A 17,906-nucleotide genomic window follows, 5' to 3' on the forward strand; every position below is an offset into this window, starting at 1 on the left:
CCTGAGCAAATCTCTTTTCAGTGAGGCTGAAAATACAACTGCCATGCCCTGAACACATCAAAAAGACAATCTTAGTCACAACATGCCACAGAGGGAATTTAGTTTTCCTCAACAACTTTCTGCCTTCCTCTAAATCCCATCTTTCTCTTTTGTAATCCAATTCCATTGTTTTTTATCTTATCTTTTTCTTTGCAACAACTTTTCAGGCACTTGAGGACTGCTATGTTCACATCCTGACTTCATAGTTTTATTTTAAGCTGAACCAATCCAATTTATTCAGTCTGTCTTCCTAGGATGCATTTTACAAATTTTGGACTGTGCTCATAGCTCTCCAATGCTTTCCAGCTTCCACCTTTATCAGAGAAGCGATGTACAGAAAAGAACCAAGCACCTACTATGTCATCCAGGGACATACCGACCCACAGGAAAGAGGGCAAAAAGCATTACTTCAGATCTTGTGAATTCTCCTCCTAATCTTTATTTCAGTACGGTATTTGCCTTCTCAAGGCCCTGCTAATCCATGTTCAACATGTTCTTTCCCCATAATCACCAAACCTCTCCTGAAAAGCTGCTGTTTAACAGTCAGTCTGGTTCAGGACTCATAAGGAATGTCCTCCAAGCATGTAACATTCCACTAAGGGGGAACTGCAGGGGGCTCTTTTAAAACAGATGAGTAGGACGGAATTAAGCCAAAAGAGGCAAGTGTTATATCTGAGAATTATTGGTAGTGAAAAGGGTGATGCCCAGCTAAAGAAGAGTAGGAAAGATAGAAAAGGAGGAAGGAGAAGGAAAAGTAATGGTGGGGGAGAGGTGAGAGAGAGGGGAGAGAGAAAACGTACGGGTTGCCACCAGAACTTTGGAGTGTGCCATCGAAGTCCACACGGACACACCATGGGTGTTGCCTCAAGTTTGCCTGCTTTTCACTGTTTGCATTTTGTTCTCACACAGCTTCAAGTAAACTATGTATATTATTAGAATTGTTTACATTCTTCCTCTCTAGGAGGAGAATGATGATTGATGGTGATGTTCACCAACGAGGTCAAAGAGGTGGCTACCTGTGTAGCCAATCTTGGCCTGTCTGAAAAACTGTATATAATATGTTGTCGGAAAAATAAAGTAGAAGCTTTCCTGCTTGACCTCCTGCTGGCCTGCCTCATCCTTTCGTGCTCCTAACAGCAGCCACACGTGTGACCCTCTGTCACAAGTGGTGACCCCTCCATTGGAAAGGAATTCAGCCTTCTGTGTGTCTGAGATCATATGGGGTGTGTGCCCATTGTGCGCCCAGGAGCCCACGCAGCTCCTGGACAGGCACAACTCCACAGACACAGCTCCTGTGGCCACAGGAACTGGACACGAGGTGTGTGGGGATCAGGCAGGAGGTCCAGAACCCTGGACGGGGTTACAGCAGGGATTACAGTGACAGGCTGGATCGGTGACACAGGGCTGGAAGCAGGTGGCTCAGGCAGGAACCTGGGCAGGAGCAGGACAGAGGATGGCTGCAGCAGGCGAGGAAGTTGGAAGTGGTAGGACAGGACACAGGAGGTGTTCAACAAGTGTCCAGCCAGCAAGAAGGGAGAGCAAGTGAGCGAGAGCAAGCAAGAAGAGCGAGGGCAAAAAAGAGCCCAGCAGCTTGTGACACAGTTACTTTTATACTCCCCAGCTCCTGCTAAGGTCTGCTCACTGGCAGGAGACCACCAGCCCAGTTGAATGTTTAACTGCAGTCCCTTGGTGGAGACCTTTTGGCACTCGACTGAAGAACTTCTCTGGAGGACACAGTGTCCTTGGTGGTCTCCTGCTGACTGCCTATTCCATGTGAGACGTGAAATTGCTGTCAGGCAAAGTCTTCCTAGAGACAGGGCTCTCCTCCATCTTCTCCTAGCTGCCTCCTGCAAGTGGCACATGTGCAGCCCTTCCCCCATATATCACAGGTCAAACAATGTTGAGTCAAAAATCAAAATTAATCTGGTTCCTCACAGCATAACATATTGTATTTTCCCTTGTTGAATTTGGTCAGTATCTTTTTGTCAGTTCTCTGCTTTAAAACACACACAATTTCATACTTGGCCTTCCAAGACACTAGCTGTTCTTTTTAGCTTTGTTGTCTATAGCTAAAATAAATGTAGCTTTGATCTGAGCTAGTAAAAACATCAAAAAGAGCTAGTAAAGATACTGGTGGATACCAGCTACAATGCAACTCAAGAGAGGCTGCCCACAGATTTGGAAATTAAATCCATATACAAACCCACTGTATTGTCACACTACATCCATAAATACCCCTCTCCTTCATGTACCTACCCCCCATGCTCCTGTCTCTTCCTCCTCATCATCTCTCCAGGGAGCTCCAGTGTAAAGCATCTCAAGCACCTCCCTCAGCCTGCACTTCCAGCAGCAGCAGGCAAGACTGAAGTGAGGGGACTGTTACCCTCTTCCCTACATCGAGCAAACCCAAGGCAGGCATTCAGAAGATTATACATTTCAAACCAATCTGGGCATCCAATCAACATGGGAACACGTATTGCATAGCACACACACAGAATACACACCATGGATACACATACAGCACTATCTTAAGAATTGAGAAGGGTTTACTGTGGAGAACAGATACAAATCAACTCTCTATAGTAACAGAAATATCACAGTTGCTCCATCTTGGTCTATAATTTAGAAGAGTGTCAACAGCTACTTTTATGTAACTTCAGTCTCTACAATCCTCACAGTGGTAGTAAGAACATCAGGATTTTCTTTATGAGGGCATGGGAATGTTCTAGTTTGGTCTGAATTTACCATAGTCAAAGGCTGAATACATTTGTGTGCTGACATACTGTGCTCATAGTTCAAGAATCTTTGTACACAGAATTTCTAGTATGTTATATGCGATCTCTGGCAGCAAAATCTTTTTGCAAGTGTAAGCCAAAAAAAATTTATCCTTATGAAGCTGCTGGAATGCAAACTTATCTAGGGGAACAAATATGTCCTTCATTGAAACTGATTATAAACCAGCCAAGAAATAACTGAATTGGCAGAATTGCAGGTACGGCAGCATTTGGATCAAAGACAGAGAGGAAGAGTCAGAAGTGTCTGATACTAATAACCTTTTACTCTGGATGAGCCACAGCCAGGCCAGATCCACAAGCAGCTCTGATTAGAATTTTCTCATCAGTTTCATGCCCCACAAATCCATGTATCCCTCAACACTCAAACCAAAACATATGATAGAAATGTCTTTGACTAAATGTTTTAGTTTGCATATTAAAGAGCTTATCTTAAAGTAAGCTCACACAACTGAAGCTGGCTGCTGAAAGTGGGTTCTCTTTCAAATGTAAATAGAAGTCCAAAGAGAAATAAATGCATGCTTAAAAATAGTGATAAAATGTCTTCATTACTATTCTTTATCTAACACTTATTTCTAAATAGAAATATGGCATGAACTGGTTCATCAGCAAATAAACTAAGACAGTAGGGGGTTTTCAGCAGGTCCTATTCTTCTTCCTGCTTTAGATCTGATGCATAGTTAAAATTCTAAAATACAAATAACTATTTCCTACATCCTACATTAGTCTCCACAAAAAAGTGAACAAGTTAATGCAAAAAGTAAGAGCTACAGCTGAATCAAGAAATGTATTATACATGTAAGAGCAAAAAAGCAAAGTATATTCATGATGCAATTACATAATACAATGTTTGAAAAGAAGTAATTTTAAACTCATCTGCAAAACCTGTTATTTCTCTATGGTATATGCTCTTGTTGAGAGTGTTGAGATGTTAGAACTGGAAGTCATTCAAAAAAGGAGTGCAAAATGAGGTATGTTTATCTTTACAATCACTAGTAAGCGACTATTTCAAAATCACCTGCAAAGTTGAAATTATTTTTGCCCATTTATTGAACATATCAAAAAATAAAGTACACTGCGTTTCCTCCTTAAATAACTTGCATAGTTGAAAATATGACCCTTACATACTATCACCGACACCAGACCTTTCCCCACACCAGATAAGAAATCTGCTTCTCTTTCCTGAACAGGAGGAAATTAGAGAAGCAGAAGGATGGAGAACCCAAACTGGAGAGCACAGTCAATGCTTCTGCTCATACAGCACACTGCAAAATTCAGGTTAAGCTGTGGATATGTAAGTGCAATGAGGTGGTATGCAGAAAAGTATCAAATGGCTGACAATGATGCATTTTATTTCCTCTTTAGGAAAAAATGTGCCTGAAATTTACTTCACTGCTTGTAGCTGCATTACGGCACAGCACATCTTTTTCATTATTATCATTAAAATCAAGGGACTGATATGTCAGCCAACTTCCCAGCCAGGACTCATTCCCCCCTGTTCCCACCAACCCTGCACGACACCACAGTGAGCATCAGCAGCAGAACTTCATCAACAGCAACAATACTCAGGAAAAAGAGTAAGAAGCTGATTTAAAATGGGAAGGAGCCCTGATCCATGCAGCTTACCTGATTAAGAGAATAGAGATGTCAGGTGGCTGGATGATGGCAGAAACAAAATAGCATTTTAGATGGGACTAGGTTGTCATTAAAATGATATAACTAAATTCAGGAAAAATCAGTTGTGTGAAGGAAGTTAAAAGCTTTTAACTGTCTTCCCATGGCATGCATACTTCTCCAGCTCAGCCTTAGAACAAGGAGAAAACCAGAGGACAGAAATCTAAAGAAGCTCCTTGCCTGCTGGGTTAGCAAGTGACAGCTGTATTGTAATGAAAGCAGACAGTACTTGTTCCCTACCCCATGCATTAAACTCCAAGTGGAAACTACTAATCTCAGATTTAAGGCTTAAGACACATGAAGCTATCTGACCTTGGAGGTGGGCCAGAAGTCTACAGCTAACACACAAGTCCCCGCTGCCATCAGTTCAAACATTACATTTTTAAAAAGTAATTTTAAGATACACATTCTTAATGTTAAATGCAGACAGTCAACATCTAACATTGTTATTTTTTCCTAATGTTCTGAGATTTTCTTAATATGTGCTTTCAAAGAAAAATGTTAACAGATTCATAAAGACACACAGGGCCCATACTTCAAATCAGGTAACAGCCTGCTCTCATGTATCTAAATACTTTTATTTTGTAGTTTTATTAGTATTAGGTTGCTAATCACAAGGCGTAACAGCCTGGAACTTGTTTGATGCCCCAAAACATAACTTCAAGAGATTTGCTGGTACCCTTGATGGTTCATTTCTCAGGGATTTTTTAATTTATTTTTATTGCAAGATAAGTTGTTAAGTCTCAGATGCTGAATAACTTCTCATCAAGTCACCCAAAGGTGCTTCTTGCAAACTCAATTTTTTTAAATCTTGGGTGCTAGCATCTGAACTCACTACTGTGTTTTAACAGTCCCGTATTTTTTTGATCCTTGAAATAATCCTGTATCTGGATTCCCAGAATTAAGTAATTTGCAATAATCGACCTTAATAATCTGTTTTGGTTCTATTTGTTTGCTGTGGGAAAGAGAAGGTAAAAAAAAGAGAGGATTCAAGTGTTTTCAGATGTTTCTGATCACTGGTACCTAAATATGCTGAAACTTTGTCCTAGCATGGACTAGAAGCCCTTCTACTAATTGTTGGTTCCACCACTCATAGAGTTTTATTACCCGTTGAAAAAAACCACCAAGGCAAACATAATGCTTTTAAGCTTAAAACTAAGGAAGTTCCTCAAAATACAGTATCACTGCCCTCCAGATGATGCACTCAAAACTTGAGGACTACAATTAAGCATACATCAAATAACAGCTAACATGACAAACAAATAAGAAGTCAGACTATTTTTTAATAAAACATAATATAGAGGATACAAAGACCCCATTTAAATATTGATCCCACAATTCTATTGTGCCAGTTTTCATCCATTTGTATTGTTAATATGATTGCAGTCCATATGTCACTCACCCAAGCAACTACAAAACAACCTTTATGGACTTAAACAGTTGTAGCTACGCCTTCTTCTAAAAGTAGAAATATGTTAATTGCATAGAATTACACAGGCTGCTCCAGAGGACCTAGCTTGTGTCCTGAGAGCACTGCAGAGGCATTATTGTGGTGTGTTAATGAAATACCAGCTTGTTTATGTTGCAACCTTCAGCAATTAAGGATGGAAGCCTACACTTGACCCTGTGTTTGCTTCCCACAAGTCTTCATAATTAGCTTACATGCATTCATACATACACATACATATATATATGCATTTAATTAAATTATCTCTCATCTGTTTTCTCCAGTCCGGAGGGGGAAAACAGAGACATTTGCCTATCCTTCCCTCATTCGAGGAAAAGAATCCTCTCAGTGTATTAATATGTTGAAAATACTTCCATCAGCCTCTCTGTACTGCCTTCCCAACCTGGCTCAAACACCTAGATAATGAGGGGTGACAGCACAGGCTCTGCAATACCCGTCCTAAGGTGATAACTGAGGAATAACAGCAGTTAACCTGCTTCAGAACAGTGACATTAACTCAGTGCAAGTCGTGCAATTCACTGGCAGCTTTTACAGATTGCATCAAACACCTTCTTCATACCTAGTGATGTAAATTCTGGAGTTGGAGAGCACCTGTAAGAAATACTTATGCTCCTCAGATTTATCCTAAAATGTATCCCAGTGAGTTTACTTGGATGAATACTGCAAACCAAGAAGAGCCATGAGACACATGTAGATATACAAAATTATTTTCTTTTTTTTTTAAATCAGGGATGGAATGAGAAACTTAAATGGCAACTCACTAAGCACCCACAACTGTCTGCATACTGTGAAGATGGCTCTAGGTCTAGATAAACCATGTCTAAGTTAATCTAGTGTTTTTCTTGATGAACAGCTACTCCACAAAATGCAGCTCTAAATGTACGTTTACATATACAATTAAAAATATTTTTTTTAATGTCTCAATTTGCAAGTCTTCACATTTCCATTGTCAGGCTGGGCAAGCATTTTACTTCATAGTTAGATTAATTTTTCAACTTTACAATTATTTTTTCATTTGTGGAAATACATGTATATGATATAACTGAGATTTAACCTATCTCCCAGGTATCCCAGGTAATATCCCTTTTTATAAGTTTCACTGAAATAATTACGTCCAGTATCAAACTATGTTGTGCAAAGAGATTCTTAGTTGCAACTAAATGACAGTGATGAAGAAGAAATCAGGAATAATCCAAATAACAGCAATACCTAGTGACAAACATTTTGACCTTCTAACTTCTCCTGTATTTATGAGTAAGGTTTAAGCAAAGCTAAGAGAAAAGTTAGTAAATGATTCTGATCTTAACCACCTCTAAACTGCTGAAAGAGTACCAGGGACTGCCAGCATACAGGGGTAGTTAAACCATGCTAAACTTTGCCGCCCTCAGCAACTATTCAGTAACCAGCTGAAGCCACAACAGCTTCTTCCATCCTCCAAAATCTTAAAATAAACTGATAATTGCCAGGTAAGCAGTAACCCAAAGCCAGATGGGGGGATACCAGTCTCACCTTCACAGACGGGGCAGCACTCCCCAGGGACCTTGACGGGGTTGAGGCAGCTCTGCCCGCAGGCTGTGGCCACGCAGTGCGGGTCCCCGTTGATGCACTGGCAGAAGGTGCAGTCGTCCTCGCGCCAGCGGTCCCCGTGAGCTTGGATCTGCCCGTTGGCATAGCAGCCAGCAGGGTTATTGACTGGATAAAGCCGGTCTGAAACGACAGCAATTGAAAGAGAATGCTTGTCTTAAATAACGTTTTAATTTTTTGGTTTTGCTCTTCGTGGCAAAATGGTTCTTGGATCTGTTGATTCCTTTGTCATGCCAACATTTCTAAATGACCCACTGGAATGACTCATGTCAGCACTGCAACTCCTTTTTACGCTATGAGTAAAGATGAGGCCTCAGACATATTTGTTGCTGCACCTCATCCCAGTTTTGGAGATATACTACCTTTTTGAACAGGGTCAGTTTTCAATTTTATTTCAGTTGAAGTTTTTGCCCTTTGAAAGTCACAAGTCCCACTTACCTGCTGGCAATCAAATTAAGATCTGGGTATTTAAATAATAACAGAATTTTAGGGAGCATACTTTGTGTAAGATTTCTCCTCAAATTCCATGCAAGTCTGTATAAGCTAACCCATTACTTAAAATAAAAGCAGCTTTTACTCTTCAGAAATAATAGTAGTCCAGAGATGTGGTAAGTTGCACTGATAGTAATAGCTAAAAAGATACATACATTACGTAAATGTATACAACTTATCATGGTGGCTAATAGAAGGTAACTGCCAGGCTCAGAAATGAATTATCTGAGAATGTACAGTAAGTAGGTCAGGTTTGCAAAGCAAGAAATACTACAAATTACATATTAAAGCAAATCTAATAGGTTAAAAGCAATAAATATACCTGAAAACATCTTTATTACCAGACATCAAATAAGCACAAGTTATTTATTATAAGTTAATTTTCCAGGAGTGTTAAATTGGAAGGACTTGGGAAAAATAAGTTTATATAAAAATATCTGAAGGCAAAAAAGGATTGAATGAAACTTGGATTATTTCTTTGAAGTTTCATCAGTCCCCTTTGGAACGAAGGCAATGCATTTCAAATGTAGATAAAACCTGTAGCAGTGCCAGTAGCTGTTGTGTCTTATTCTAAGGCACTTAATGACACTCCAAACATTTGGAGTGAAATGGCACACAGTGTCATCCCCATCCTGAACTGTACCAATATTCAGAATTTTAGTGGAATTCTGATTAAGCCTAAAACCAGATGATTGTGAAAATAACACATTCAAAAATTAAAATGCCTCCTGAACTCTTAGCTTTGTACCTTTCATGTTTTAGGATGACCTTGCATCTGTAAACAAATGGTTTGACCTAGCCAAAAATCAAATCATACACAAAGAAATGAAGTGAATTTTATCATCCAACTGCTGCACAGGATTCTGATTGGCAGAGGAATACAGAAAATGCTCAGAAAAGGCATATAAGGCTTGTGCTGCTCACAATAGTCTTCTATGCAACTCAAAGCACAAAGTTCTTGGCATCCTTAAAAGGTCAGTAGTGTTTAAAGCTATAAATTGAGTCCAGCAAATTACATCTCCTAATGCTGATACAGTCTGCAGAACACTGAAAAAGAATTCCTCCTGGAGTAAAGTCAAGAAGGGTTTTTTGTGCCTGTACTACACAATTACCACGAAATTCAGTACTTACCATTTTAGAATTCTTGGAGGAAAAAAGCTTTATATTTCTTGATATTTCTATAATCAGGTAAATATTTGTAGGAAGCAACTAATCACCTTGGCAACAAGTTGTGAAATACTCAACAGAAGAAGAGCAGGTAGAAAAAAATGCCACTTCTTCAACAGCTAGAAAAGCATGAATGGGTGGGCTGATATGTTCTGCCCATTTAAAATACTTGACCTTGTCAGCTTTACCAAGGTTATTTAAAGAGGAACCAGAGCCACCTTTTTTTGCCTTTTTTTTTTTTTTGAAGTGTTTAAAGAAACCAGGACAATTATAATATGTTAATGGAGCTTGCTGTCCAGGCTCACTTGAAAGAATGCCACTAAATCAAGAGGAATTTCTAGTACAAACTACCATGTATCTTACTATCCAATCATTCAGAATTCAGAAGTCAGACTTCCTTCATTTAGTGCCATAACCCCTATCAGAAGAATACACAATAGAAGGAAGCAAGCCATACAGCACTGGTGGTTTGACAAAGGACCCTGTAACTTAGCACTTTTTCATTACTAGGAAAAAAAAATACTACCTAATAATTATATAACATTATCCTTTTATTCTTACTAAGGACCTGTCTTAAAGAAGAAATTTCGAGTGCAGACTAATACACACCAAGTCATCAACCTGAAATGAGACATTACCAAGTTTTCTTGTTAGTCTGATTCAAATGTTGTAAAAATGGAGAAATCCAATTTTATTGTGGTATGATGATATGACAGAACAATTTATTGATTAAATAATAAGGTAGCTGAATATTTAAATCATCAAAGAGGACAAAGGACATATCTGGATCTGCAAGTCCAATGTGGAAAATCAGCACCCATAATCTAAATATGACAGAGAGGACAGATAGAACAGATGTATAGATAGATTACTTATATATCTATATGTATTGTTGCAATGATTTCATAATGCCAAATCTTAGAATATTCACATATGAGAAAAAAACATAATTCTGGGAAATGAACCCAAGTGATTTTATATATTCTATCAAGTCAGTAGCTCATACAGTCATGTCTTCAGGAGTGGATCTGCACTTGCTTGGGGAGGGACTCACCACATCAGACACGCCTTCTCTAGACTTTTTCAATCTGTCATTACAGTATTGCACAGGTTTGGGGGTTTTTTTACTTACAGTATGAAGGTGCTTGTAAGTGTTGGTGCAACTGCAGCAGGAAAGACCAAAAATCTAGGATCCTACCTTCAAGTATAGTCAGCAATGAATGTCTAGGCCAGGTCTTAAACTCAGGCAAACATGGATTGGTATTTCTCTGCAATACTTAAACCTACAACACTTGCATTTCAGTTTCTTTACATGTGAACACCATGTATCAACCTGATACAAACTTACACTAAAATAAATAAAATATACACCAATACATTAAAAAATTACAAATACTCTTTAAAAATTACTTCCTAAATTACCCACCCAATATTTTATTATCCAGATTTTGAATTTAAATCTCTGAAGCTTTCAGTAGCTTGTAACAAAACAAGCCACTTTTCACCATTTCTTGTCTTGAATGAGAAGGTCCAGCTCTTACAGCTGCCTCTATTAGATGTATTTTTATGGGGTACTTCTATTTCTCTGCTGGGACTAAAACATGAGTATAATGGATCTGGCTTCTTTGCTCCTGAAAAGAACTACAGGAATAATGATATTAAGGAGACTGAAAAGTGTTTGAAATTCACACTAATTACTAGATTCCTCTCCTCTGAGGAGGAGATTTCAGATTTTCCCTTTGAGAAGATATTTCTATGCCCACATTTAAACGAAGGGACTAGAAATGCTTCACAGGCCTTTTGATTACCTGGTGGCCATTACCTGACCCTCACTGAGGCAAGAGGTAAGTGCACAGCACCACCCTGGTCTTCCTCTACTGGAATCTTGGTTGTATTCTGGCAGAAGATGCCTCCAATACTTTCTAACACAAGCAAGAGGGTCCATGTGAGATTTCCCACAGAGCCCTTTTCAGGAGGACTGCAGGCCTAGCAAGGCTCCCAGCAGAGCAAAGGAGGAAGAGGAAAAACATTGACATCGGATTGCTGCCCCATTGCTGTGCTGTAATTGCAGGGGAAAGGAATTTACACTAGCTGAACAGAATAAGAAGCAGGTTGCAAAGCAACAGAAATTTGTTTCAGGGCCACAACTGCAGCTCTGGAAGATGTTTGTCTAAATGTCTGTGTAGAAATTAGAAACAGCTTTTTAGGCTGTTTGTCAAGAAGGCCCCCCAAAAAGCACTGCATGCTCGACCATGTCTAAGATGCAGTGTCAAGGTCAGAGAAGCACTGCAAAGAACATGACAGAACATTCAGGCATGGCAAAAATATAGAAATAAACTGAATTACGGAGGAATCTGCAAATTCCAGAAGAACAAAAGCTCTTGTTTGCTCATTTCCATTGAACAAGCAAGTAAAAAAAAAAAAAAAAAAAGGAAAAAAAAAGCAACAAAATTAAAAAGAGACAAAAGAGACTGTACCTTCACACACTGGGCAGCACTCTCCTTCTGGCACATAGTAGCTGTCGCAGTGCAGCTCACCACACTGGGCAGAGAAACAAATAGAGACTCCTCCTTGGCACCGACAAAATCGACAGGCATCCATCCGAAAAATGTCTCCATCATCATATTCCATGCTGTTAAATATGCAAGTTGGCTTCACTTCTGAAAGGAAGAAAAAAAAAGGATTTTACAGATATTGTTAAAACAGGAAATAGTTAAGCTTATGTTGCTACTGACATAAACAGATATAAAAGAAACAGTTGATTTTTCTTTCATTTGGTAAACTAAAATACAATTTCATTTTAAGAACATGGTATATTTTATCTTCTGCTTCAACAATGGAAGAAAACAAAATGCTGTTCAAAATAATCTTCCGAGCAACTGTGTACAATTAAAAGTCTAATTTAAAATCCCAGGAAAAGGCTGCAGGGCTGGTATTTCTTTGTAGGTGCTAAATATTTCTCATTCTCAATGAACCTGAAGCTACTTCAAATTTCATCACATGAAATAATGTTTTTCTGTTTTAAAAACACAGTTTCTGATGTTTTTTAAGTGTAATCTTCCTCTCTGTAGGACTTGGTACTCAGGAAGATAAATTGCACTAAAGCTATCCAATCAATATGTTAAAAAAAACCCAAACCAAATCCCAAACACTTTATGACTGCATGATCTGTTATGTAGAACTGAACACTTCTTTTTTCAAGCAACCTGGAGTTGTAACAGCGGACTCACAACCATATTTCCCATTAAAAAACCCCAAAACCAAAAAACTCAATTGTAATAATAGTTACATGATCACTTTACTGTTTCAAAAATATAACATGGGTATTTCTTGTATGCTTCCATCTACAGCTGAACCTTGACATATAATTAAAGCCAAACTTTGTGGGAAACTAAGAGCCTCTCAAAATTTTAAGGTATTTTGGGATGAACATTGCCCATTTGGCTTGTTAACATTCAAAAAAAAAAAAAAAAAAAGAGGAGGAAAATAAGATGCTAATTAAATCAATGAAACAGTCTGCAGACTTAATCAGCTTTTTCTCACTATTAATATTATTATTTTATAACAATGAGATTTGGTTCCAGATTATGAAGAAGCTCTGCACATCATGTATATAAGACCTTCCTAGAGGTTTTGACCTTGCAGTTACCCCAATTTATGAATCCACCTCCATCATCTACTGCCAGCAAAGTTCACTCAGTTTAACCAGCCCAACTGATCCCTCCCCTTCCACGACACTGTGCAGCTCCATGGCTTAGGCCTGAATCATTGTGATTCAAGACACTGTAGAAAATACATTCCAAATTTATGTTTGCCTAGAGTACTCCACATTAGTCATTAGGAAACCATGACTTCACAGTATCATCACTATACTACTCAATGACTTAAGCCCCCTCCGTCTTCCTCACTTCAGAATAAAATTTTGGCCTCCTATGACACTAGTCCAAAATTTGTGAAAAAAGCCACCTGAAGTACAGCAGTATCTAGTCCACCAGTCTGTTTTTTTCAGAAGCTGTAAATCTAGCAGTCTGCAAAAACAAAGGTTCTACAAACAGGAAGCTACTTATTTCAGCAACAACATTATCAAATACTGTAGGTAAACCCAACATGCTTCACTGCATTTGAGGCAAAAAAGCAAAGAAAATAAAAGACAATTGTCCATGTTTCTGATTCTGTAGAACAGATGGTAAAGACTATTTACTTAGAAATATAATGCCTAGACCTATAGAGTTGAAAACTGTACCCATTTTATGCTCAGGTGATTTTTCTTTTTCTTATTGATCAATCTCACATAGGAGATGAAATATATTTAATTGAAAAATCAGCACTTGCAGATTGCTTTCAATCCACCCCAATTCTCTTAACTTTTGGGAGCTAAGAATGTTACATCTGAGTTTCTCTTGACAGTGACAAAAGTCTTCTTTAAAAAAAAAAGTTTTAAAAACTAAAGCATTTCAAGTATTTCTTTCAACATACGCATACACTGTGATCCAGCCTTGAGTCATTTGAAATGACTGTAAAGCATTAGAGTTGAAACTTGGAAGTATCCTGAGCAATGTTTGATATTTATATGCCTGTTCTGTCTTCAAGGCATAACGTAGAAAGCAGCATTAAAAATAAGAGCAAGAGGAGGAAATACCACTGTGTTCAGGAAAATAGCTATGACCTCATTAGAAAGCAATTCACATAAACAAACACTTGAGAAATATTTCAAGTTTATGCAGCTCAAGCTGTTGGTTTAAAAACCATCTCAGAAAGGAAAAGTGCCAACAAAACTCAAAAGGCCTTTAATCCATTTGCTTCTGGCTTCACTGCTTTGATTGCAGCTTTCCAGATTTTTACTGATTCCCCCATATCCAAACAGGAGAGATGAATTCCTGCCTCATTAGAAAGTAGAAACATCATCTCCCATTAATTATCGTTATTTTTACATGTCCAAACAAGACTACTGCAAGTAACTGCAAATCCTGTAAGGAAACAGTATGTTTTTTTCCTACAATGAAAACCACTGCAGAATTTCACTACGTGTGTATTTTTACCATCCAGCCTTATGGTAAGTGTATATATCCAGACTAAACTATAGACTTAAGCCTATACATCCAACTATGAGACAAGGATTACTTTTGTTAGAACCATCTGTAAGACTCCAGTCTTGAGACTGAGTCAAGGCAAAACATGCACTAAAACAAAGAAATCTAGCTTTAGATACTCCAGGTGGAAGTCTGATGAAAGAGTGAACAACACACTAAAATTATAATGATGCACCTCTTCCACCACAATATTCTGAAATGCCTTTTAGTTCCTTTTTTTTTTTTTTTTTTTTTTGTTTGTTTTGTTTGGGGTTTTTTAAGTGCCAATTTTATTGCCTTATTGATTCAAGTATGACAATCACCAAGGTATAAAAGAACATTAAATAAATGCATCTTTTCCTAAATTCAGAAATTCATTGTTCTGCCAAAAAAAGAGAAAACTACAGGTAGGATTCTTCAAGCTTAAGTGTGTCACACAGGAATTCAAATTGCCAAAACTTCATAGTACAAAGCAGTTAAACCTGAGACTCCAAATCCTGTTTGTGATGCAGACTACCCCAACAGAACAATATGCATGAGACACAGGCTGTGGCTTTGTGAACATAAATTCAGGGTCTGCTGGCTCTCAGATAACCCAATAATACAAGATCGATCCAGCCCAAGCACTGACACACACCATGTGTGAAGCCACACACCAGAAGCCAGAGGTCCCCAGGAAGATATAGGGTTTTTTTCTGGTAGTGCAAGAACAAATGACATCTCTGCTTCTCTATAAAGTCAAGCATGACTACAATTGACTTAATCTAGTATTAAAGTTCCTGCCACAGAGTTCTGTGGCAAAAAATAGTTCTGACACAAATTTAGCTCTACAGATTCTATGGCCACAGCTTTTTTATTCTGGGGGTGAGAGCCCAAAAAGCTGGCATTAAACCCCACAGCCTGACACAGTGATCATTTCTCAAACCTTTATGTCCAATCTAAACTGCAAAGGGACACAATTTGTTTATCAAATTAGTTTTCAAAGGTATTTTACCTTCTACATGCAATCTAATGAAATACATATTAGTTCTATGGGCTGAACTAGTCCAAAGTAAAACTTTGGTTATTGAGATTCTGTAGTTTCCTAATACTTATGGTTTTCTTTAGTTAGAGTAATGGAACAGCTCAGAAACACAAGTTTAGCAAACCATCCTTTGCAAGGCAGCAGTTCTGCATATAGTTACACCACGCACATGAGATGCTTCAGGGCATCAGCCCTCTCTAGGCAAGTTTGGACATTTTCTTTTGTAGTATCAGAAATTCCAGCCCTCCCAAAGTGGAAGCAAGATTCAAAACAATTTTCTGTTGTTTAAAGGATTAAAAGGTTCATGATTCCAGGACTTCAGATGTTTCTTCAGTATAAAGAAGTATTTGTACCAGAGCCTTGGAAGGAACTTGGGTAAATGCTGTTAACTTTCTATTAAATGAAAGAGAAGGAAACTGATAAATTTGAATCCTGTGTCTGAATAAACAAAATACAGAAAAGCTGTCTATTTTTCAGAAGCTGAGCTGATAGACAGTTTAAAAAAGAGAAGGTTACATGTCATTGGAATTGGCCCATAACAATGTTACAGGACAATTGTATGCTGTTGCTTCCTTGCAAGCATATAAAAACAAGCTAGGTAGAAAAAAACATTTGGATTCTTACTCTTCAGGTTGTGCTGCTTAGTTTCTGTAAACTGCTTAATTTCTCTAATAATATTCCTTATCATTAAAGCATATTCCCTATTAATACAATTACAGGACTGCTCACAAAGGCCTTTGGTCTTGCATATTCTAAAAAGGTCATCCATAAACAGAGAAACCCAAATTGAAATACAACTGTACCTATTACTTGTAAATGAATGCATTTATTTATACAATTACTTAAAAATGCTTTCTCAACTTAAAGGAATGAAATACGGCTTTGTGGCAACTGTAGTCTGCAAAAGAAATTAAAAGATACTTGGGATGCTGAATACAGCCGATACACCCCTGTCTTAACTTTTCTTTAAAGCCACCAGGAATGGAGGAAATGCAACCTACCTATTAAACAATTCCAGTTTTATTTACCATAACAGCAAAAAACATGGAAGGGGTAATTCGGGCTAGACAGAAACAGCAAATAAATAGAAAGGAAGCATCCTCTAAGTTTCATTACACTTCTCATCTTCAAGGTCTCATGTTCTACAGGTTTTTTTTCTATCTTCCAGTATATAAATTTCTTGCTAAGAGGACTTATCCTCAGGACATCCCTGCCTACATCCTCTCTTACAAATAAAATGTACATCTTTCTTTCAAATTTAATTATTCTTCATCAGGTCATGTTTTTTAGTATTTGATTGTTTCTGTGACTTTCTACAAGGCTATCCTATCCCCCTTCTTTGTCTTAACTGCTTCTAGAAATTAAGCAGTGCTTTTTAACATTCTGCAGTCCTGCTACAGGTGAATATCAGGACAACAAAGGAAGAGCTGAGGCCACAGAGGGTGGTGGCTGTGCTCTAAAGCCCCCAAACACTGATAGTTTTTCTCGATGAAATTGCCAATCATTGGAAGCAAGATGTGCTCTTCATAACAGAGGAATGTGTTTAAATCCCAGTGGTCTCTGTCGGTCCATGCCAGGAGAAAATACATGCTGTAATCAGGTGAGCCATAGGCATGCTAATAGGGCACAGACATCTGAAACAGTTACCACTAATAGGTACTGGCACATCCCATCATGCATTGCCAGGACATTTGTGAGAAACCTCTAGTGTGTGAGAGAAGTTAAAAAATAGCAGGAGGGGAAGAAAAAATTTCCAAACCTGTAGCACAAGGCTGTGGTCTGGCATTATAACAGGTCTAGCCATGTCTTCCATGCTTTGAGAAAAATACTGCATTCTAACCTTGTCCTCCAAAATGCTGGCAACTTTGTCCAAGTTTAAAAACCCAGCAGTATCTGAGCCAGAACATTACTGAAGATAGTCTACCAAGACAATTCACTTGGGCAAAAAACATTACTATTCCACCAAAGTAAACACTTAAAGTATATACTTAATTTTTTTAAACTTTTAAACCCAGGCAGAACTGCACCATTTGACATCTAATATTCTTTGTCATATCATATGTCACAATATCATATCATTTCACAGAACCTGTATAGCATCTTGTGTTTCATTAGCCAACATGAAATAAGTAAAATAGATTCTGTCCTTTTTTATTTAAAAAAATAACTTTGTTTTAAAAACTAGGTCTATACTTCCTATTGAAAACCCCTCCCACTCCTAGTTAACCACTGTTGAGTTTTGAGTCTGGTTTCACATCCAGCTGTGATCCTGACAATCCCTACCCCATCATTTTAATCTATTTATCTACAGACTATTTTTTACCAGGAATTTTGGGTTGCCAAGCTTCAGTTTTCCATGTTTTCCTTTTCCCTCCTGTTTTAAATGAAACTGGTAATGACTTGCACTGTTTCACACACTTTTCCCAATTTGAGCAGGGCAAGGACAATATAGGTTAAAAGGATCTAAAACATTTGACTTGCTTTGGCAGACTGACCAAGTTTTCATTATGCTAGACTAAATTCTCATCCAGCTGTGACTGGTGATTAGCCATGATTTGCAAATACCTTTCAGATGTTTTGACTGAATTAAAAACAAT

The 17,906-nt window shown here is 38.1% G+C and overlaps 1 protein-coding gene across 2 annotated transcripts in view; it reads right to left on the bottom strand.

Annotated features, from left to right (window-relative positions):
• Positions 1–17,906, bottom strand: part of CRIM1 (cysteine rich transmembrane BMP regulator 1) — a 176,742-nt gene that overhangs the window by 45,386 nt on the left and 113,450 nt on the right. For both annotated transcript variants that reach the window (XM_066315930.1, XM_066315931.1), the window contains 2 exons: positions 11,694–11,876; positions 7,483–7,680 (listed from right to left, as the gene is read on the bottom strand). In XM_066315930.1, coding sequence (XP_066172027.1) covers positions 7,483–7,680; positions 11,694–11,876 — 381 coding nt within the window. The remainder of the gene's footprint in view (positions 1–7,482; positions 7,681–11,693; positions 11,877–17,906) is intronic.

The sequence above is a fragment of the Sylvia atricapilla genome, chromosome 3 (genome assembly GCF_009819655.1).
Source record: "Sylvia atricapilla isolate bSylAtr1 chromosome 3, bSylAtr1.pri, whole genome shotgun sequence".
Classification (NCBI taxonomy): domain Eukaryota; kingdom Metazoa; phylum Chordata; class Aves; order Passeriformes; family Sylviidae; genus Sylvia; species Sylvia atricapilla.